At 42.1% G+C, this 22184-nt stretch overlaps 1 protein-coding gene across 1 annotated transcript; it reads right to left on the bottom strand.

Moving 5' to 3' along the window:
- Nucleotides 1-1536: 1536 nt before the first annotated feature.
- zgc:63587 (uncharacterized protein LOC393431 homolog) lies at nucleotides 1537-21488 on the bottom strand. The gene is made up of 12 exons (XM_061070829.1): nucleotides 21401-21488; nucleotides 16005-16067; nucleotides 15476-15575; nucleotides 15300-15386; nucleotides 14718-14841; nucleotides 14110-14244; nucleotides 13472-13589; nucleotides 4620-4721; nucleotides 4256-4401; nucleotides 4039-4122; nucleotides 3892-3949; nucleotides 1537-2884 (listed from the first exon to the last, which is right to left on the bottom strand). Exons 2-12 carry the CDS (start codon nucleotides 16020-16022, stop codon nucleotides 2825-2827), a joined length of 1032 nt encoding a protein of 343 aa, XP_060926812.1. The 5' UTR covers nucleotides 16023-16067; nucleotides 21401-21488; the 3' UTR covers nucleotides 1537-2824.
- Nucleotides 21489-22184: the final 696 nt, after the last annotated feature.

Raw genomic sequence — 22184 nt, 5'->3', positions numbered from 1 at the left:
CAGAGACATGCAGCAGGTCAATGCAACACGGACAAACACAGCATCATCTGCATCTTCATCATCATCAGCGTCTTCCTCACCTGTTTTCACCGGGATCCGGCTCTTGTACCTGGTGTTGCTCGACATGTTCCTCCCCGGGTCGCACCGCTCACTGACAGCGGCCCCTCGCCTCCAGAGCCCGGTCACACAGAGAGGGGAGGGCGGGGGGGGGGGCGGGCTGAGCCGACAGGGACCTCCCCCTGCTCCACTCAGCCAATCACAGCGCAGAGTTTAACCACCAGCTGAGGCGGTCACAGGAGGGGGGTGGGGTGGGGGGTCAACTGCAGCCCCTCTGACTGACTGTCTGTCTTCATCTTATTATCCAAGGGTTGGATGGACGTGGGGAAGGACAGAGGTTTGTCCCAAATCCCAAAGTATGAACATCAATCACATATTCGATTTAAAATCATCTGATTCTACTAATAAATCTGTTGGATTATGACACAAACATTCACCACTGAGCTTTATCCTGCTCAAGTTTCCCTTTGCCCCTTCCTGTGTGGGTTTGTGTGTTTGTTTGTACACAAGATGACGCAAAAACTACAGGAAGGATTATCACACAACTCGGTGGATGTGGGTCAGGGAACTTTTTACCAAAGCACATTCAGGGGACTGCTATCAACGAGTGGGTGCATTTAGGTGCAGTCGGGTTGAATTTAAGGGGACTTTTGTGCAGAGGTATGCGCTCTACTGAGTTGTTTTGTCGGGTTTCTACTTTTCTAGGTTTTCCACAAAGCCTGTGCAGCGTTTCAAGGAACTGTGCGCCCCGCCCAAAAATCACAGGACACCTAACCACTGTTTTAGCATCAAAATTATAAGCAAAGTGCAAACTGTAATAGTAAATCAGTCCAGGCACATAAAAGTTACATGTTTTGACTTAAAGCAAACATGTCAAACTGTGATTCCGGTAGAAAGTTAGTGGCGTGGAGCCTCGGTATGATGTCATCAACCATGGTGTTGTTACAGTAAAGAGCAGATCACAGAATTTACGGAGGTTCTCTAATAGTAGTTGTTGCTTTTTGAAAAAGCTTTGTAATAAAACCCTGATGCTGAGATGATATTGTGGTGATTTCAGCTGCTCAACACGAGAGAACATGAATAAAACCTCTTGAATTGCTCTTCATTTGAATTGTGCTGCTCTCGCCAAGTTTCAAGTTTACACAGTAAAAATCTTTCCCACAGAAATACATGTAAACAGCTAATTGATAAATATTTATCTTTAAATGTCAAGATGAAAACAACAGAAACAAATGTGCTCACACTTCTGATGAGCTGAAGTAAATGAACCACAAGTCACTATGTACCATTTACTGCATTGAAGATACTGATCCATTTTCTATTGTAGATTAAACATAGAATTTATTAATAAAAAACAAATAATAAGTGCTAAACTCAAATATTTAGATTCTGTGAAGGGGACAACAAGGAAGATTTGATCTTTGTTTCTTTCTATCAGACGCACCTGATAAAAATAAAATAACTGACAGTACCTGAAGCTTTTTTTCTCTAAACACATTTTTATTTCAGAGTGAAATGTAAAAAATGTTGACATTTAAAAAAACAAGACTTTACTGACATTTGATTAGGAAAAAATTATAATAGTGTTTTGTCTACGCGAGTACAACAGACAGATATGCATCAGAGCAAAAGACAGAAACAAAATCATGCTGGTGGAACGTCAGAAGGCTGGAGGGAGTCTACACAAAGAGCAGTTACATATTATAGTAGTGGATATTTAAATGGGAGAAGCTACACACAGTATGATTAAGAACTGCACAAGTAGCGTACAAATGTTACTAAAGCAAATACACAATAAACCACTGGACTTGTTTGATTAGTTTTAAGTCTGTGGTTTGGCACCGGCGTTAAGATCATGCAGCTGTTGATAAATAAAAAAGATATTAACAACATGGCCCTTTAATTTAATTATGCACGTTCCTACAGAATGCTGGTTTCTCTGTGTAACGGAGTGTAAATTAGTTTAACAGCTTTTCAAACTAAAAGACAAACATTCACCTCAAATTGAATGTATCTAAAAAAATAAAGGTTTCCATTCTAAGGCAACTACAGGCAAATATTCTGCCCAGAAACCCGGACACTAGAGGATTCCTCGTTCTCAACATGGACAGTTCACCTCGTTCACAACCACGCTTACATTTCACTGTGGTGATATTTAAAGGCCTCGGGTTGTGAGACTGAAGCCAACACGTTCGCAAAGTTTGAAACCGTTCAAAGATGAAGATGATTCTCAGAGACTCCCAAGCCAATAGAAAGCATTATAAGTAGACAGTTTTTTCACTGTTAAGTAAAAAAAAAAATTCAAACTAGTCTTATAGTGAAAACAAAATAATTGGAAAATGTCGACGTCGACGTGAACAAAATGCAGGATTATTGCAAATATGTTTGTTAACAGTCTGTTGTCCCTGGCAGCTCGGTGGATCACGATTAATACAAAATTAAATGATGAATAAATGTCAATGTTGTCAAGTAATCAAATATTATCGAGGTCGTACTTTTGAAAAGTGAGTCTTGGGTTTTTGAGAACAAATTACAAATAGAAAAAAATACTGTGAGCTTGTGAACCCTTGATGGATGTTTGGATGGAAGATGATGATGATGACGATGATTGGGCGTGCAGATGAAGATGATGTGATCGTGGGCTCCTGGTGGGTCGGCAGGGGGCCACAGGCAGTGATGGATTCAGAGGAGAACCGAGTGTGTGTGTGTGTTTGTGTGTGTGTTTATTAAGATCACTGTGCTTTCTTCTCTGCTCCTATCGATCTTTTCACTCGTTCATCTTCATCTGCGCCTGCATCTGAGTGATCATCTCCTGCATGCGTCTCAGCTGCAAGAAAGAAGAAAAACAAGGTTCCGTGTTTAGATCTTTGTTCAGTGTTTTGTTTGCCCTTAATGGCTGATGAGTAATGAGAACTTGAACCAGCTGGAAACAGCTCAGTAAACTTTATATGTGGTGAAAATACAGAAGTGGGCCGATCGTTCCAGGGAAAATTCCTCTGCTGGGAATAGACTTGTTTCATGTCTCTAATAAACAGAAGATCTCTCAGAATACAAAAACAATCAGGATTAATCAGGTTCATAAAGTCAACTCAGCGCTAATAAAGTCATATTAAATCAAGTCTGACTTATTTATATGATATTTATATATTGATTAATATTCATTTATATTTTCATAACTTTGCATATAATTTACATAAGACAGACTTAACAGGATTTAACTGAACAGGAAGCTTTTATATTTGAAAACCATCACAGGTCAAACTAATAATAAACACTAAAGTTGCTCTCTATGATGTCTACTGCCATCTTGTGGCTCCAGAGAGAAATGCACACGGGTCATTTTAGGTCACTCTGTTAAGCATGTACTCTCTTGTAAGACGGAGTTGTTAAAACAGCAGCCAGGTCAAGTCCAGCACAGGTAGGAACACTGCCATTTCATCCCCAGTCTACGTCCCTTTCTTTCCCTGTTTCCATCCACTGTTGCCATCATAATAAGGCAAAATGCCAGAAAAAAATTACTTAAAATAATTACAGTGCCTCTTGCATGAATTGGGAACCTATCGTCAGAGATGTGAGTGGTTTTTGGTTTTGCACAGAACAATTGAAGAACTGGACATTTCTCATTTCCTACAGTAGTGTTGAGAAGTTAAGAAGGGAGCACCTGGTATATGGAGTATTAATTTTAGGGACCAATAACTCCTTTCACATGCTTAGGGCAAGTGAGAAGCTCAATAATACCAAGCTTAAAAAATCCCAACCTTTAATTTTATATGTTTTAAACCTCAGTTTTTGCAGCTTTTACAAAATTGAGATGAGGCGTGTGGGAGTTCTTACCTCGGCCTCTTTCTGTAGCAGGATCTGGTCCTTATCCATCACCTCCTCATCCGCAGCCCTGCACGAAAGCACATGAAATATTATTAAATTTGCTAAAAATTGTGACCAGATCATCTGCTGTTTCCCTGATATAGATTCACATCTCACCTGCCCGTTCTCTTCAGCCTCTCGGAGCGGAAGTTCTCGTAGTGCAGATCCTGAGTCACCTCCTGCAGGTCCTGCATGTGGGTCCTGCAACACACAGACACGCAATCCCATCCTCACACACTAGAAGGCAGTATAGAGCTGTTTCTATCAGTTTAATGAGCAAGACGTTCAGATTACCCTTTTGCTGAAGCAGTTTTATTACTGAGGGGTTACTCACACAAGCATGGTGCGTAGTTTGAGGAAGTCATTGTGCTCAGGGTTCTCCACTTCAACCACTCCCCAGGGATAGAGACGACCACGGATCTTCTTCCCCTTCACCTCAATCAGCTGATTGGAGCCGATCACAGCAAAGGGAACGCTCGCCTGGGGAAGGAAGATAAAAGTCAAAGGATCCCAGTGAGAAACAAAGTCAGATGGAAAGAGATGTGGAAAACAAAGGGGTCAGAGAAGGTCAGACAGAAACACATACAGAGAGAAAGTAAGGTGTCAGAGAGGAAGAAAGGATGAATGGGGAGAGAATGACATCCATCACTTCATCAGAAAAGATGTCGCCCACACAGCTGACATAGCCCCTCCCTCACCTTCAGGACTCTTGTCTGCTCCTTGAACTCCTCGTCCTCATCTGAGTCTGCGTCAGGCAGCTGATAGATTCTGATCCCGTGCTCGGCGATCTCATCCAGGATCTAAGAAATGAAAAGAAGAGAGACATAAAGGGTAATGGAGGCGGTGTTGTGACCTCATCACAGACTCCATGACATGTACCACTGAACAAGGAAGACTTGAGTCCTGAAACCTGTTCTCAGTCCAGACTCCAACAGTCTAGAGACAAACGATCAGTAAACCATCGTCACTGTAACTCACCACTACAGGGTATTTTGATCCTAAAAATCTTTTTTATAAATGTCTCTGTTTGTTACTTTTAATTCTGAAGAGTGAAGAGACAGGAAATGTATACATGCAGTAAGTGTTCTGGCCGGCTGGGAATCAAACCAGGGACCTGTGGTACGAGCATGTGGCGTGCGCTCTAACATCTATCATGCGGCCCTCTGTATTCCGTGTTCATAAAGTTCTCTATCCACTATGTGCATCTGCTTTAATTCCAGCATATCAGAGATGTGGGTAATTTATCTAAATACTGTCTATATTCGTAAAATGGGTGCATTCGCTAACCTGTGTCATACGCACAAAATGACAGCTGCCGCTCTGACCCATAAACAGAAAGTAAGATGGCCCAACAGACTAATGGCAGGGTGTGAGTGAGTACCTGTTGTTGCAGCAACACGTTTAATTAAAGCACCCCACGGAGGAAAGAGGGGTGAGACAGAGAAGGTTAGACAGGTGAAAAATAATAACGGCCTGTGTGTGAGTGTGTGTGTGTGTGTGTGTGTGTGTGTGTGTGTAGGTGTGTGTGTGTATGTTCTGAAATAGTTCTAAAACAGTCAGAAGCAGAGTTCTCACCCTGCTTCCCTCGCAGGCCGACCGGTGAAGAAACAAGTTCAAACAAAGGAGCTTTCTTTGCTCCGACCCTCAGGGACAGATGTCAGTATTTATTATTCTAAACATCAAAGCTGCATTTTTCTTTTGTGTTCTCCAGAGCAGACTTTTTAGATCCACAATGCAGTCTTGTGTAACGCAGCCCAAAAATGTCAAATGTTGATTTCCTGACTTTTTGGGGACTTTCATGTACTGTGGACAGTGTTGAGTCAGCCAGGAGCCTGGGAAGTGAGCGCAGGTTTTCCTACCGAGCGCAGCTCCTGTTTGAGCCCTTGTTATGGCTCCTGCTTGTTTTCTCAGTGAGCTCTGTGCGAAGTGTGTGTGAGATAGTGTGTCTGCCGTGGAGAGTCGGGTATTGTTGTGGGGCAGGTCTAAAAACAAACAGGCTTCGCAGGACTAACAGGAGAGCGTGACATAAGACCAGACCCTCTTTTTCCTTCTTTTGCTCAAACACAATTTATAGATCCCTCTAACATGGGGGCTGGATAAACATCACTGTGGCGGGGCAGAGCACAGAGAATTTTGGGAAGTTGTATGAAAGTAAACACATGAGATACAATGGCAGGAAAAAACTAAACAAACAACAAAACCAGTCGCACATGAAGATAAGACAGATAAATTCAGATAAAATGCAGTGAAACAGGAAAAACCTAAACGGAAGGCCACTGATAAATCAGTTAAATGAACAACTAACTGGATTGGCCCTCAGCAGAGCGGATACCACAGCGAAGGCCCAAAGTCCCCTTCGATTTGATGAAGCCCCAAAATTGTCCAGACTCATACATGTCAGATCTCTTAATGAGCCTGATTGTCTCTCATTAGGATTGTATTGTGGACGCCCTGGATACTGAGGCCTGTGTCCTCCTGCGCGGCTGCAGGTTCGGCTCCGACCTGGCCCTTTGATTTCCCACTTTATCTCCGCATTACACACTTTCACTGACCTATCAATAAAGGTGAAACCACAAAAAATATCTTTGAAAATGTACTCATGACTTGTTCAATGGGTTTTCGATGAAAATATTAAAAAACACCTCTCACCAAAGTAATCCTGGAACCCCCCATTTTTACTTTATTTGTTGTTTGTCCCATACTTACACCAAGTTGTGTATAAATCTGTTAAGTTGTTTTTGAGTAGATCTGCTGACAAACAATTGAGCCAACAATCAAAAGAAAACCGGACAAGTTTGAAAATATAACCTTGTCAGCGTAGGTAACTGAGAGAGCAGTAACATATTTCACATTAGTATTAAACATCCAGAAACATCCTCTGGTCATTGCACAGATATGAGTCTCCCTGCCATCATCTGTTTCCAGACCTAACTAAGCCAAAAGCTTCAAAATGGCTGTTTACCTGAAGTACTCCGTTCGGTAACGTGTGCTTAGTACGGCCTGACACCTATAATCAGGACCTCTCAGGGATCATCCCATGTCAAAATCACTGCCTGCTTCAAATCCCTGTTGTCTCCTTCTGATTTACTGTACACAATGTAAGCCTCGTATCCCTAATGTAACACCGGCCTCTCCTCCTCCTTGTAGTTGTGTGTTTTTGTTGGCACAGAGATGCTGGCAGTGGGAGCCATTTTGACTTTATGATCATCCTGTCGGGCTATAATACCTCCCCCCCTGCCCCCGCCCCTCCCTGTGCTGTTATGCTTGGCCATGCTGGGTCCACTCAGGGCTGTCAGGGCGGCGGACAAACAATGCCACACAACACTCGGCCTCAGTATTAATTAGAAAAGGAAGCCCGCGATTTATCGGCTTATGTTTCTGGCTCACATCGTTTGGTTCGAAACGTTGTTTGTGGAAATGTTTCGTCATGTTGGCCAGTTACGGTGAGTGTGAGGGGGGGACGGAGGCTGACGCTGTCCAGTTAGAAAATGGGTCAGGAGTGAGATCAGGTGAATCATGTCAGACGTGTGGTTCCAGTGAAAAGTCGGACTGATTCTTTTCCAGGAATAGCTGTATTAAACATACCCTGTTGGTTATGTGCAGTCCAAATATAGCATACATGTGGTTCTATACATAGATCTAATTACAGATGGTGAGGTCATGGGGGACACGGCTCAGCAGATTTTCTCTACAGTTGCACCATAACCTCAAATCACAATGTAGCGGGCTGCAAACCCATCATTACAGGGATCAACCATTTCACCTCGTCAACCTGCAGAGCGAATAATATTTTCAGGATTTGTTCCGTTCTCACAAGCGAACCCACAAAAATATGAATGACTCAAACACCTGCTAAGCACCGAGAAATTAATTTTGGACAAACAACATCGCAAGAAAACAAATAGCCGCCCAAGAAAAAAGCATAGGGACAAAAGGAGGGGATTGTGGTGAACACGTGCACAAACACACAAACACACAGTCGCAATTACACAGTGACAGCTGAGGACAGAGCTGACCAAAACTGTGACCGCGAACAATAGTTGGAAGTAGAAACATGAACCAGAACAGTCATAGGAAATCAACAATGGAGAGTGAGAGAGAAAAAAAACAATCTACAAAACAAGACAATCCAACTGTTCCCTAATCAACTCTGATTGGGAAGAGCAGGGATGTAGGGGGTCGCAGGGGGACACAGGGGGACGCAGGGGGACGCAGGGAGACCAGAGGGACACAGAGGGACACAGGGAGACACAGGGAGACACAGGGAGACACAGGGGGACCAGAGCAGCGGCAGTTTTACGTAACGTTTATGTAACCTCACTGCTGCCTGCCAGCCTCTGCAGAGCGGCCAGGGGACTGAAAAGGTGCATCGCTGCAATTAGAAGTAGTAATTCTGATTAGCTTTTAGTCAGTTTTAAAACCTGGTTCCATACTGAGAAAACACCTTCAGGGGCAGGGGCCCTCTTTTTCCAAGACGGCAGAGTTTATTATTAAAGGAAAATGGACAACGGTGAGCATTAAGTCCTTTTTCCTGAGCGCTCTCTGTCCTTTTATGAGATTCCTGTAGGTCAAACTGTGTCTCCAAGCCAGTGTGAAACAATTGGAAAGTTGCTCCACCATCTTCTATCAACAAAACATTTAAATGCAATGATTAAAAGAGAGTATTAAACCAGGCGTGTGCCAACAAATAAATTTACTCTCAGGGTTTTTGAGCTGTCTGTTGCTCTATAGAGACTTCAATTAACTCAATTACAAGATTACAGAAAGACGAATAGAAAGATTTAAAATCTGGAAAAATAATTAAATTAAAAATCGAAATAAATACAAAAATTAAGTGCTAATGATAAGACACATGAAAATAAATGCTTCTCTCTTGCTTCTCCCATTTTCAACTAACTCCTGCCTGCAGGGGGTCTGAGGTGGTCAGAGAGCACCAGCAACACCTAATGTAAAGGGGTTGGAGGGATTTACACCTCCTACACAATCGAACACACACACACACACTCACACACACTCTCATATGCTTGAGTGTGCAGAGTTTTGTTGCTTCAGGACAATGGAGAGGTCAAAAACATGCTGGCATTTTCAGCCACTGTGACGTCCACAGAGTCTACAGAGCGACTCCCTCTGGCTGCTCAGATCCAATCTTCTACTAAAAGAACCAATACCCATAAGCGGCACAGGGAAAAACAATCATTTTCTGTTTAGAGGATTAAAGATACGTGGATGCACGTACAGGAATTCCAGGCCTATCTGCCAGTGGACGATCCTGACTGGAACAGCAGAGGAAGTCCCACAACCATAGCAACGAGAAGGCATCATATGAGTAACGGTGATCAACACACTCGCAGGCACATACGCACACACACCCACACTGCTATTGTCTCGGCTAAGTATTAGAACAGTTAAGACCACCCACCTCTCCCTCTGATCAAAAAGCATGGAGAGGAACAATCGAGCCATTCATGTAATCTTGTGTTTAAGTACGATTTAGAAGGGGACAGTGCGAGTTTAAGATTTTTTTCATCCACACACACCACGTTCTGTGACTTGAGCTGGCAATCAAAAGGGTCTCACAGTAAACCCAGCAGCTAAAAGTGACTCATTAGCAGCGAGGCAAAAGTCCAGAAACCATAGCTACAGGTTGGTCTCCATACAAGGACCCCCCCCCCCCCTGTTTTCACAGTGTAGTGGGAGTGGGATTGTGTGTAATAGAGCTGCTGGTTCTATGAGGCAAAAAATGCATATTTGTTGTTTTAAAATCTGCAGAGACGTGGAGCATGGCCTGGCACAATGACTGCTGGAGGGCAGAAAAATAAATATGTCCGCGTGTTTGAAACACAGGCAGGAAGAGCACAGGCCGACCAGGGACTCGTATACGTTACACACAAACACACACACAGGAGCAGTGAGGGAGACGGAGGTAATGACGTTCAACACCTTTACTCATGGGGCACCAGTGGAGACATGTACAAAGAAAAAAATGAATCTCAAGCTCACATATCATTAATCAGTCGCCTCTACCTGCCTTATCATTTCCTGTCCTTGCCCAACAGATCCCACCATAGACTTTTACCCTCTGTTTACCCTCCTTGTTAAAACTGCTTCGCTTTCTGTTAATTCCATTTAAGAAACCCTGGTGACAATACTGGCCAGTACGAGCAGTCCAGTCCACGGATAATGTGTCCCAGTGGGGTCGTAGACAGCTGGTTCACACAGCGGGAATGTGGTGGAGCGACTGGGGGAGACAACAGCCAGTCAGACAATGAGGGGAAAACAGGACAGGGCCTCGGCCAGGGGTGAAATATGGCCGCTGAGGAGACAAACATAGGGGGACGTATGGGGCTGTGGATGGGAGACGGTGAGCAGAGATGGATGCGGAAAGAAAACAGAAGAAGGGAGAAGAGATTCAGAAGATGAGGGAAGCAATGAGAGATGTGGGGAGGAGGTTCAGACGGACCCAGAAGGGAGTGGAGGGAAGAAAAGGGTCTGGACTATTGTCTGCTGCGAGAACAGAGGAGGAGCTGGGTTCTCCAGCCCTTACTGACCTCTGGCTTAAAAGAACAGCCTGCAAACTTTTCATCCAAACTAAGGTGTATTTCACTGCTTTAAATGCAGCTTTTCTACTGCTGATCATTTAAAAAACCACACAGCAGAGTTTCAGATGTTTAAAGATGCTTTTTCTCACCTCTAGGCTGTGGCTATTTGTTATTGATGCATTACACCAGCATGAGAAACATTTAACTAAGTTTTAGTAAAGAAATCTCACATCTGAAAGTTAACACAAACCAAAAGATGGGATTTGATTGGATTGTTTTAGTTACAGAATAACTTGAATAAACAACTATTTAGTTCAGAAAACAGCAATCATTTTTACCTGCTTCCATTGGGATTCTAGTATAAACCAGCTGCATATTGTCATCTCTGTTCAAACTGAGATACAAAACACAAATCTAAAGCAATTTGAGACTAAAGCCTCACACAGGATATGACTGAAAGGTCCCAGACTGAGAGGATCAGCCCTTCAATATACCCTCCTCGGGGCATTTAATGAGCCGGTGACTACAGAGACCCCGGTGAAGGAAATTGGCATTAGAGAAAATTAAAAAAGAGGACACTAAGAGGCAGAGGAAGAAAGTAAGAGGTAGCTGAGTGAGGCGCTGCCAGCAGAGGAAGGTCTGGGGGAGAAAGAAAGAAGAACTAAGGGGATGAAGGCTGAACGGTGTCCTGTAGAGCCTGAGCCGTACGGGACAGCAGGTTCTATCTAGTTAGGAGAGCAGCCTTCACACTTTGCAGGAAACTTTTATTGTTCTGTAAAAGCTGTTCCCCCTAAATAATAAGACAAAACACTGGACGAGCTCTGAGAGGAAGGGGGACCTGTTTACTGGGCGACAAATGGCTTAAAACGGTGAGAAAGCAACCTACAAAAAAAAAACTGTTGAATACTATGGGAGAAACACAGGGGGATATCAATCATGCTTTCTGGCAGGTTCTTGGCTGCTCTGACCTCAAAGGAAGGCCTGGTGCCTCAGTGCACTGTACGAGACTGAATGGCAGGAATCAGGCACGTACACCTAAGAGCCACTTCAGCTAATCTGATCGAACCAACGAATACTAAGGACAGATACATTTGTTCTCCTGAGAGACACTTAGAAAGACGAATGGGGATTATATGCAAAAGTAAATAACTGAGATAAATCAACTCTGAATATACCTGAAAAGTAAAGTCAATATTTTAATGTCACACCACATTTTTAGTGTGAACTCTCAGAGTAAGACATAATATAGTGAGTCAATACATCAGGAGAAACCTGTTTACAATGAAGATGCTTTGAGGTTGTGAATGTGTCCCTATGTGAACTTTCTGTTCAACTGTAATAAACAAGTGCTGTATCCTTTATAATAGGGACACACGTATATAAAAGGTTTCTCTCCTATCTGTACTAGATTACTGTTAAAAACTAAGAATATCCATAAATAAATTGTATGGTATTTGAAATACACTGACAGACATGTTAATCTCCACAGAGGCTCCATTGCAGGATACTTATTTTAACAAATTGAGATGAAGATAAAAGTTTTGTGTGCCAAGAATGTGACAGCAATTGCAGAAATAACATACACTCCTGAGGGGACACGGCCATTCCTAAATGTGGGGGCCGATTGCTCAATTAACCCTGTGAATTTCCTGACAATAATTGTCTGTCCAGGAACTCATTAAATACAGTCAAACTAAATTCAAACAAGTCTTTGAATATGCATCAGAACTTCTAAATTCAAAATGTAGTTCAGAAATAAAAATGTCTTCTTCCCGGAGAGAATTTTATGGAAAATGTACGTGTGTGTGTGTCGATTTTGTTTGAGTCAGCAGCTAATTGCTCCTTAGTGTACACTGGGAAATGTCTGTTAAGGGCACACTTAGCAGCGCACGTGATAAACTCTGCTGTACAGATATGGTTGTGGACAGTTCGGCAGCAAAGGAGTCAGATCAGAGTGATACAGCTGCAGTATCTTCCGCTGCCACACAGTAATTTCCCTCTCTGCTGTTATTGGCTACACATTTACAGTATATGATGTCCAACAATTAACTGAATGAAAAGCAAAACATGGTCAGATTTAAACAAAAATTGTGCCAAAAGTCCAATCAACACAGCTGACCTGCTCGCACGCTGCCAGCTGGATCAAACAGCCAACACGCTTGGGGGTTTTCTGTAGTTTGGGGAGGGGGTCAGCACTGGCAGGAAACATGGTTTTTGTTCATCTTAAGTGCCAAAGGAACACTCACACAAGGTTTGAGGAAGGTCAAAACACAAAACAACACTACAGAGTACAATTAAACTGGTAGGTCCTCTTAAGGTCAGCGCAGAGGAGGAATTTCACCCTTCACGGTGGTTAAAACGTATTCACTGAGCTCTCAGCTTTTGATACTGTGACAAATGTGACATCCTGTTATCTTTGGAAACGAGACGAAACGTGTGTGTTTTTAAAACCTTAAACTGTGACCCCCTCATTTTGCTAAAATGCTGCATCGGCCATTTTAACGATTCTGGCTGTTGACTGCTTTGAACAAAACAGACTTCCCGAGCCGGCCAGACCACCGGCTCCGAGAGCTGAATGAGAGGCAAGTGGGGGGTCTGGGCATGTAAGGGCAGGTGGGGAGACAGTCTGACTTCCAATTAAAAAACAGTGGAGTCGGCTGAGATGAAAAAGGAATTGCAACTTAAGCCGCACACACCACCCACATACTTCTGACCTAGGACATGATGCAACTAATGGTAACTCTTATTTTTGGCTATCAGAGAATAAACATGATCTTCCTGATTGGTCTGGTTTCCATATTCATGGATACTCATGTCAGGAACAGTAGGAAGTCTAGGGAGGTGCACGTGCAGACAGGCAGACACTTGGCTTTTCCATTTTCTTATGGCTAAACCATAGAGATGAAGATGGAATGAAAACAAACCTAAATGTCAAATCTACGGGAACGTTTATTATGGCATACTGTATCCAGGAAAAAGGGGACAGCTGTGCATGTGTACATCCAACTCACCCTCCTCTTCAGGCGGTCCCTCTCCCTCAGTGTCAGCGTGTCAGCCTTGGCGATGACTGGAACGATGTTGACTTTGCTGTGGATGGCCTTCATGAACTCCACATCCAGCGGCTTCAGACTGGGAAAGGAAAAAAAAGGAGAGAAGAAGAGACAGCAAACGAGAAACCATCAGAGAGGTCAATCGGATTATGTACTGAGAGAGAACTTAGAGACAGGGGTTTAAAGGTCAAATGTATATGTTCATCAATAAACACACTTCAATTCATTATAAGCGGAAATTAATTTGCTAAACAGCAGCTTTACTTGCATGCTAAATGACCTGTAATAATAATAATAATAATAATAATAATAATAATAATGATGTAACAGCTACCTTATTTTGACTGATCAAAAGTTAGGAGGTTTTGCCTTGTTGGCATCTGCTTGGTGGCATGGTGTGATCATTGTTATATATTCTACAGCACAAAGTGAATGATTTAAATATATTTCCCAGTCTTTTTATTTCAGATAATTTTGGAAGTACTGCTGTAGATCTGACAAACTCAACTGGGAAGAATAAAAAAATCAACTCCGGGTTAGATTTGATGTGTGTGTGTGTGTGTGTGTGTGTGTGTGTGTGGATTTCTTTGTTTGTTTACCCGTGTCCAAATGGAGATATGAAGTAGAAGCAGCAGTGCACCCTGTTGTCCACAATGTGTCTTCGGTTCAGTCCGCTCTCGTCATGGAGGTACCGTTCAAACTGATTGTCAATGTACTGGATGATGGTCTTGAAGCTGATGATAAATGGATAGAAGCCTCATTAGTCACACAAAGCTACCACAAAAACACTGTTGTACCAGATGTAAAAAACAATGGACAATTTTGCTGAGACAGAATAAAGAGGAAGCAACTGTATTAATGTGACTTCATCTCTTTTGCAGTTATTTACTCTTCTAAAAATACAGCAACACCAGGTCCATCCACAGGAAATACAGGATAGGGGAGGTCACACTAACAGCACTAGCATCTGGATACCAAACAAGCAAACAAAAACACACACACACACACACACACACACATACAACCAGACACACACACAGTTGAAGGAAACATAGAGCATGCAGAGAAAAAAGATGTAGGAAAAGGACTTTAAGTAGAAACTTAAGAAAGGGAGTTGTTCAAGAGAGAAGAATGAGTCTCCACACTGGACAGGAAGCACGTCCCAAGTTATTATCACTTCTCACTCCCCCACAGCACACAAACACACCAGTCCTGGCTGTTGATGGCGTCGCCGTATCCAGGGGTGTCGACCACAGTGAGACGAAGCTTCACTCCTCTCTCCTCAATCTCAACGGTCGATGCTTCAATCTGCACCGTCCTCTCAATCTTCTCTGTGGAGCCCAAGAACAATAATAATCACAATCTCTTAACTTTATTAATGACTGCAGGGAAATTGCTCAAGGAAAAGGGAAGGAAGTAAAAATATGATTAGATGAACCACTGTCCAATGGAGTCAACACAACCAAAACACAACACAACTATAGAATAGTAACAATAATATATAATATATAAATATATATAGGTTTTGTCATCTAAAAGGACTACATGTTTTCTTATCTGTACATACTGACCCGGGGGGGCACGGATAATTGTTTTCAAGCCAGAACAAGCCCTAATCTAAGTCAAGTCATAAGAAGGGCAGGGTCATATTTTGAGACTAAAGCATTCCCAGCATTCCTCTTGAAGCACTGCTCTGCTGGAGACATTGCAGCAGACATTTCTGTATTATTACAGTGTGTGTTTTTGTGCACGTTCATGTATGTGTGTGTGTGTGTACTGGGGAGTGTACCTGCGGCACCAGGGATGAAGCGTTCAGGGTAGAGATCAGTGAGAAACAGGCTGTTTATGAGTGTTGATTTTCCCAAACCAGACTCCCCTGAAAACCAAAGAGAATGACAAATAAAGCTCTATTCTCAAAAGAGTTCTAGCTGAAGTCTCTATTGTAAGAAACGAGTGGTCACTCACCTACAACCATTAGGGTGAATTCAAAGCCTTTCTTCACAGATTTTCTGTGAACTTGGTTTGGAAGGTTGGCAAAACCTACATAGCCTGATGCATCTTGGAACTGCCGAAGATAAAAAGATATAAAAAATGAATTTCAGGAACTAGTACTGACTGAGTAAAACAGGGACAGTATTTATGTAATTTAATATAATCTTCTATTTGTCACAGAGTTCTTAACTCAGTAAATCTACTAACCAACTCTCTCCTGACATTTTCCATCAGTTTATGAGGGAAAGTGTGTTTGTACAGGTGAAGTGAGATTGATGATGATGCATATCATTGAGAAATTGAAACAGGCAATAAAACCAAGCTATGAAACACTAGCATTTATACAGGATATCCTCCCTGGATGCCTGTGTAAGTGTGTGTGCATGAGATTACAAGTACCATGAGACTTAATCACCACGGCTTTACCAGAACCCTCTTGTTCACTCTGTCGATGTGTCATACTTTCTCAGTTACTTCATACAATTTCATTTTTTTTACTTACCTTCCCCTTTTCAGACATCGCTCCTGTTTACTGGACGTCTGACGAGCTTACTGGTAAAAACACCTAGAAGAAGAAAAGAAAACTGCTTCAGCAAATCACTTCTTCCAGGAATCCTGATGAAATCATTTCTCAAGAGGTCACTTTAAAAGGTTACTTTAAAAATAGGCATTTAATCCGCAGGAAAATTCTTGTCACCAATACTTGAGAACTTCATACAACTTTCACATACAGTAGATTAGTAATGGGTAAAATCGCAAAAAATAAATTACAGTATTTAATAAAAATAGAACCAAACCAACCCAATTAACATTGTTTCTTTGTTTACATCATAATGCTTCTCAACCATACAGTCAGCGGCAAAAGCACATTGAGTCCACGTTAATTCAGGCCGATGACAACACTGTTCTCCAACACTATCATAAGGAAGGAGCAGAGATTAAGAGCTCTGGGCAACAGGTTTGTTCCTATACACCATTTAAACTGTCGCAGCCCAGTGTAACCCCTGCTCCTGCCCAAATCTACGACCCTGAGCAGACGACAGAGCAACAAGCTCGCTTGATAAATTAGCCACATAATGACTGAGCAGGAAGAACAGGCTCCATTTTATCACCAACACACTGGCCCTTGACAGGTGGAGTGTGATAAGCATTAGAAAGAGGCAGGCTGCAGTGTGCTGCCAAACAGAGATGCACTCTGGTTACGTAATGGTAAAACAGGCGGCATGGGAACCCGAACTGACCTCGCTCATTTGGGGAACCATTTCACACTGTTAGATTCATTAGGCCGTAGTCGGGGGGCCCTCTGTATCTACATGAAAGAGGCCAGAGATCTCTCATACTGACAGGGTAGTTTCATCGAGCCCACAAGTGGAACAATGGCTGTTTATCCCTCTGGTTCCTGAAGCCTTTCCTATACAGAGCAGCTCAGCTGGGGAGGAGGGAGAACACGTGCCTCACCCCTGACCACATTCAGGACCGGCCACAAGCAGGACAGCGAGGGGAGACACCAGCCGAAGGGATAACCCAATGGAATATTATCATTATATATAGTGGTTTTAAATTATTATTATTATTATTTTTTTTATATAAAAGTAGAAATATATATCTGTAAAAGTGTATAATGAAATGAATAATGAAAACAAGACTTCGAGTCTAGGGTCAAGCTATGTTTGGGGGCTAAAATGTTTGTCATGTTCATCATCTTCCACTACTTGTTTGACCTGATGATGAAACTGAGTGACAAGTCCAAGGAGCGCCAAAGTTATGAAAATGTATTCTGACGAGAACTTTGATATATAGACCGAATATCATGGCAATCCATTCAACTTATGTAGGGATAAATCTAAAATGTCAACTTTACAGTCATGATAGAGAAAATCAAAGTCATCAGGATACATCCTCTGGGGAGCATGAATCTCTGTATCACCTTTCATAGATTTCCTTTTTGAGACTTTTAACTGTAAAACAAGTCCGACCTGCAACAAAGTGATGGATTGACCAACCAGCGTTTCCATCCTCTGAGCCACTACATTAGTTTCAGCCCTGAAACACGACAAAGACGCCAAAAAATGTGTTTTCATTGTTAATGAACATCTAAGTTAATGTAGCTGCCCACACAAGCTTATCCGTGTGTATCACACACATACACACCTTTCTACTCTTTGACGGGCTCTGTGGGAAAGCAGCATTAGTCCAGCAGCAGATTAATTAAAACGTTCAAATATCGCAGTTGTAATATCACAAAGACAACACAACAGGACAGACAGGCGGGAGGCACACTTCAATAATACTCACTTAATAATGGCCATTTAATCGGCCAGGCTGCTGAGCTGCTTACACACACATACACACGTCTATCAACAGGCCAGACATGGGGGAGATTAAACTGTTTGAGCCAAAAGGGAAAAATGCCACCTTAGTAAAGCCAAAGTTGTTGGCATGTCGGGCATTTACAGTTGATTTATTGGCTGGAGTGAAGCCACGAAGGGGGCAGCAGTACGAGCAGAACTATTCACCTTCCTGACAGGCAGGGTCGAGGGTCCGAACACCAACCCTCCGTGGTTTAGGAACTTTCTGTTCTTAGTGGAAACACTGAAGCAATAATTTCACACCATGGAGATTGTGTGAACTCAGTGGCATCACAACAATTATGGTAATTTACTGGCAAGTGATCATGGCAACAGGGACCCTGGAGCTACTCAGCATTATAAAAGTGATGTTTGGCCCATGTAGAATACACAGACATAAACAACAATACCCATTGATATGGGGTGTTGGCTGTAATTATGTCGCCCCTGGAGACCAAAGGTAGTAGCAATAGTCAACAGTAATAAATATATTATGCTGGTGTTAAAGTCGTGCTTTTAAAAACACTTACAATTATGAGACGATAGAGAGGGGGAAAAGGCCACAATAGGCGGAATATAAAAGCCTTTCAACCAGGAGGAAAGCAGCCAGCTCACACAGAGTTTAAAGCACAGGATGGAACATTAATGAAAATGGGGACAGGAAAGGAAATGACTTAAAAACATAGAATAGAAACAATTTGTTATTCTATCACAGCTGCTGTTTGGTACAATGGACCTTAGGAGGAGAAAGTTCAATGATTAAATGTGAAACTAAATCTAAAAGTCAGGTAAAAGGTGTAGGTTTGGTCAAAAGGTAATTATTGCAAACCAATCGAGAAATATATGTGCATATATACTGTATATACACATGTATAAATATATCTATATTGTGGGGAAATTTAAATCAGTTAGCAAGAGTGAGCTGAACTGATTTACAGCAATATTGAAACAGAAGAATTTTTGCATCAATGTGATGATGTACTTTAATTTTTAATGTATTTACTTTGTTGTATATCATACATAACTAGACACAGTTATACGATTTTACTCTTAGCATTTTTTTTTCTCAATACCTTTTTAAAATAAAATTATATTTGCTCAAGTCTAAGTTCATATTATCCAACCCCGAGGCTGATCAGTCATGATTCAATAATATAAAAAAATTAAATGTAGAGATACAACTCAAAGATCTCAATAGTTAGATCGCACAAGTCATTTGATTCAGAAAACTGTAAAAAAAAAACACCATCCGCTATCCTCACGCACCAGGTAGCATCAATCAAATGTCCTTTTTTTGTCCACCTAGTTGTAAAAAACCCAAACTATGAATTCCCTTTATTGTAACACCTTTAAAAGTATGATAATTAGAAGTTTATCTCATTAAATTATTGATAATTTACTTTAAATAAAACAAAATAACTTAAACAACGAATTGGTCATCCACAAAGTTGATAAATTTCAAATTTGATCAACACCAATTGAATAATTTCAGCTTTAAAGAAAAGAAGAGTTAGTTGCATTCCTAAAATGAAGACTAGCCCCATTGACAACCAAAATTATTCGCCCCAATATACTTGACCGATTGTAGCATGGAGTGGGCGAAAACAACTCAACTTTCAAAAAGACCGTTTTCCTGTTAACACAATAAAACGAGGGATCAAAGTAAATTTTTAATGTGCTTTTCTTCCTCCGTTTTTTCCACATATGGTTCCGTGAATAAAGATGTCTTGCTGTGTAAAATCAATCAAGCCTTTGGCACAATAGCGCACGTCCACTTGGGTTTGTCGACGTGAATCAAGTTTTGTTTTTCCATTCACACCCCAGTGAAAAACGGGAGGAAACATCCCCTTGTAGTTTACAGTGTCAGACAAATGTCTTCCCCAGCGCTTCTGTGTCGTGCCAGTGTTTGTGGGAAGAGGTCGCAGGAAGGGGAAAGGTCAGAGAGGGGTGAAGGTGCTGGATCAGAGGCACGGGTGCCTTTCTGTTGTCCTTCTGATATCAAATTCATCTGTGTAATAAAAAGGGAAACTGCCGGCCTGAGATTACAGCTCACGCAGTCAACCATGGTGCCCATAATGTTCACAACCCAGCGAGAAAGGAAGTGAAATATGTGCGTTTTCACTAAGCACAAGCAAAGATGGATGATAATTCTTCAATGGTGGCCCTCCGCCACAGACACATCATTGAAATGCGTTATTGTTTGCCAATGTTATTGTGAAGTTGTCTAAACATCAAGTTCATTTCGCGCAAATACGCCTCTCAACCAAAGGTCAGGAACTGATCGATGATAGAAAGTTATTCCAGAGGCCAGGAATGTTTCACGAGAGGACTAAACAGGAAATTCGTGAAAGTTCATGCTTGGAATGGGTGTTCTTGTGCAGATTCGACATGAAACGGGTTTGGGAATATGGAGGCCCAGTGAAGTCTGATGAGAACATGAACTGAGACAATGAGGCAACAGAAACTTAAAGGGATAGTTCACCCCAAAATGAAAATTCACTCACTACTATGCCGATGGAGGGTTGGGTGAAGTGTTTGAGTCCACAGAACACTTTTTGGAGTTTCAGGGGTAAACAGCATTGCAGCCAAATCCAATACAAGTTAATGGTGATCACTTCTTCAAACTAAAATAACAACAACATATAAAAAGCCTCCATAATGTTTCAGTGGTGTCAAAGTTTCCGTAAACCCCGTCACTTAAATTCGACCTGAAACAGCGTCATTTAAACCATGTTTTCAGCCCAAATATCCTCTGCGATCCACATGAACGTGGCTCCACAGGAAGATATCAGAGGACATTTTGGCTGAAACATGGAGTAAAAGAAGTCGTTTCAGGTCAAACTTGAATGCCGGGGCGTACGGACACTTGGATAAAGGTATGGAGGCATTTATGTTTTTATTTTATTGTTGTTTTGTTTACCCCTGAAACTCCAAAAATGTTTTATGGACTCAAACACTTCACCCTCCATCTCCATCGGCTGAGTAGATAATGAGTGAGATTCTAATTTTTGGGTGAACTATCTCTTTAAGTGTTTAAAAAGTACTGGATTTATGATCATGGCTGTGAATATGAGAAGAGGAGGAGACTTCACTCGTGTAACTGTGTCAGACATGTAAAAATAATGAGCTTCAGTCCCACTTTGTGTGTGTGTCTGTGTGTGTGTGTAACGTGTGTGTGGAGGCCTGTGGATCTGACCCACCACACCCAGTCTGTCTGTCACTGAGTTTAACCACCACAACGGCTGGGACACTGACATTAAAATTTGCACCATCACCATCAGTTACGCGCCATAGTTCCCCCCTCGAAAGAAAACATCCATTTCCTCTATAAAAACGTGTCTTTTAATGGACGGAGTGAGAGAGAAACTCAGCTCTGGAAAAGTTGACATGTCAAACTTTTAGCAGGCAGCAGTTGTTAGCTCGCCTGGTGTCCTGTTGCCAGCTCGGAGGTTCCGGGGGGAACCTTCCTCCTCCAGCTTCACCTGAACCCCGAGGTTTCGTCACAAACACACACAGGACAACATGGAGGAACCAGCGGACAGTGTCTTACCTCAGCGGGATTGTTCCTAATCAACGGGAGCTGCTTCTTTCTTTTTTTTTGGACTCTCGCCGCCGTCCCAGCCCAGGAAGGGAAACCCGGAAACCGCTCCCGAGAGCCCGCCCCTCGTCCGAGGAGATTCTTCTCATCGCCAGCGGCCGTCGAGCTGCGCCACTGACGCCATTTTGGCTCCGGGACAGGGGCCGCTGAGCCGTAGACACACATTGATTGTCAGATCCAACATGGCTGCTGACGTGTTTCAGTTTCTTTCACGCGCTCCTCTCTGCCCGCCGATTTCACGGAAAACTTTTATTGTTATTGACTGAAGTAAGTAGGATGCACATTTTTAGATATTTCACTTGAATATGTTATTTTTTTGCCATTTTGAATTTTCTATTCCACTTTTCAGAGGGACTGTAGCCGACTTTTTATTTATATTGATAGAATGTGCACTATCTCCGATATATAACAGTCTCTATAAGCACAACTCAATAAATAAGTAAATTAAAGTCCATAGAAATGAATCAGCTATGTTGATAATTGTTCTCGATGAAGAACGTTTAGTTGTTCCAGTTTCTCAAATATGACCATTTGCAGTTTTTCCTTTGGACGAACGGTGAAGATGAGACAACTTAAACCAGCTATGACCCCAAATCCCTGCATTTCTCAACACCTGAGTGATAATAAACTAATTATATCAAATCTCATAATGATGGATATTTCAAGTATTTTCATGATTTTACTTACAGTCTTTTACGTGAGTGGCATCTTTGAATTGTAACGGTGTCATTTTACA

Source organism: Limanda limanda, chromosome 5, assembly GCF_963576545.1.
Source record: "Limanda limanda chromosome 5, fLimLim1.1, whole genome shotgun sequence".
Classification (NCBI taxonomy): domain Eukaryota; kingdom Metazoa; phylum Chordata; class Actinopteri; order Pleuronectiformes; family Pleuronectidae; genus Limanda; species Limanda limanda.
The sequence above is the reverse complement of the archived record's forward strand: the minus strand, read 5'-3'. Positions and strand labels throughout refer to the sequence as shown.

Coding starts and splice junctions, on each gene's coding strand:
- zgc:63587 (XM_061070829.1), bottom strand. Junction 14,842..15,299: donor CTTCATCCCTGGTGCCGCAG/GTACACTCCCCA, acceptor TGGGCTCCACAG/AGAAGATTGAGAGGACGGTG. Junction 2,885..3,891: donor TGCTACAGAAAGAGGCCGAG/GTAAGAACTCCC, acceptor TCTTTCTTGCAG/CTGAGACGCATGCAGGAGAT.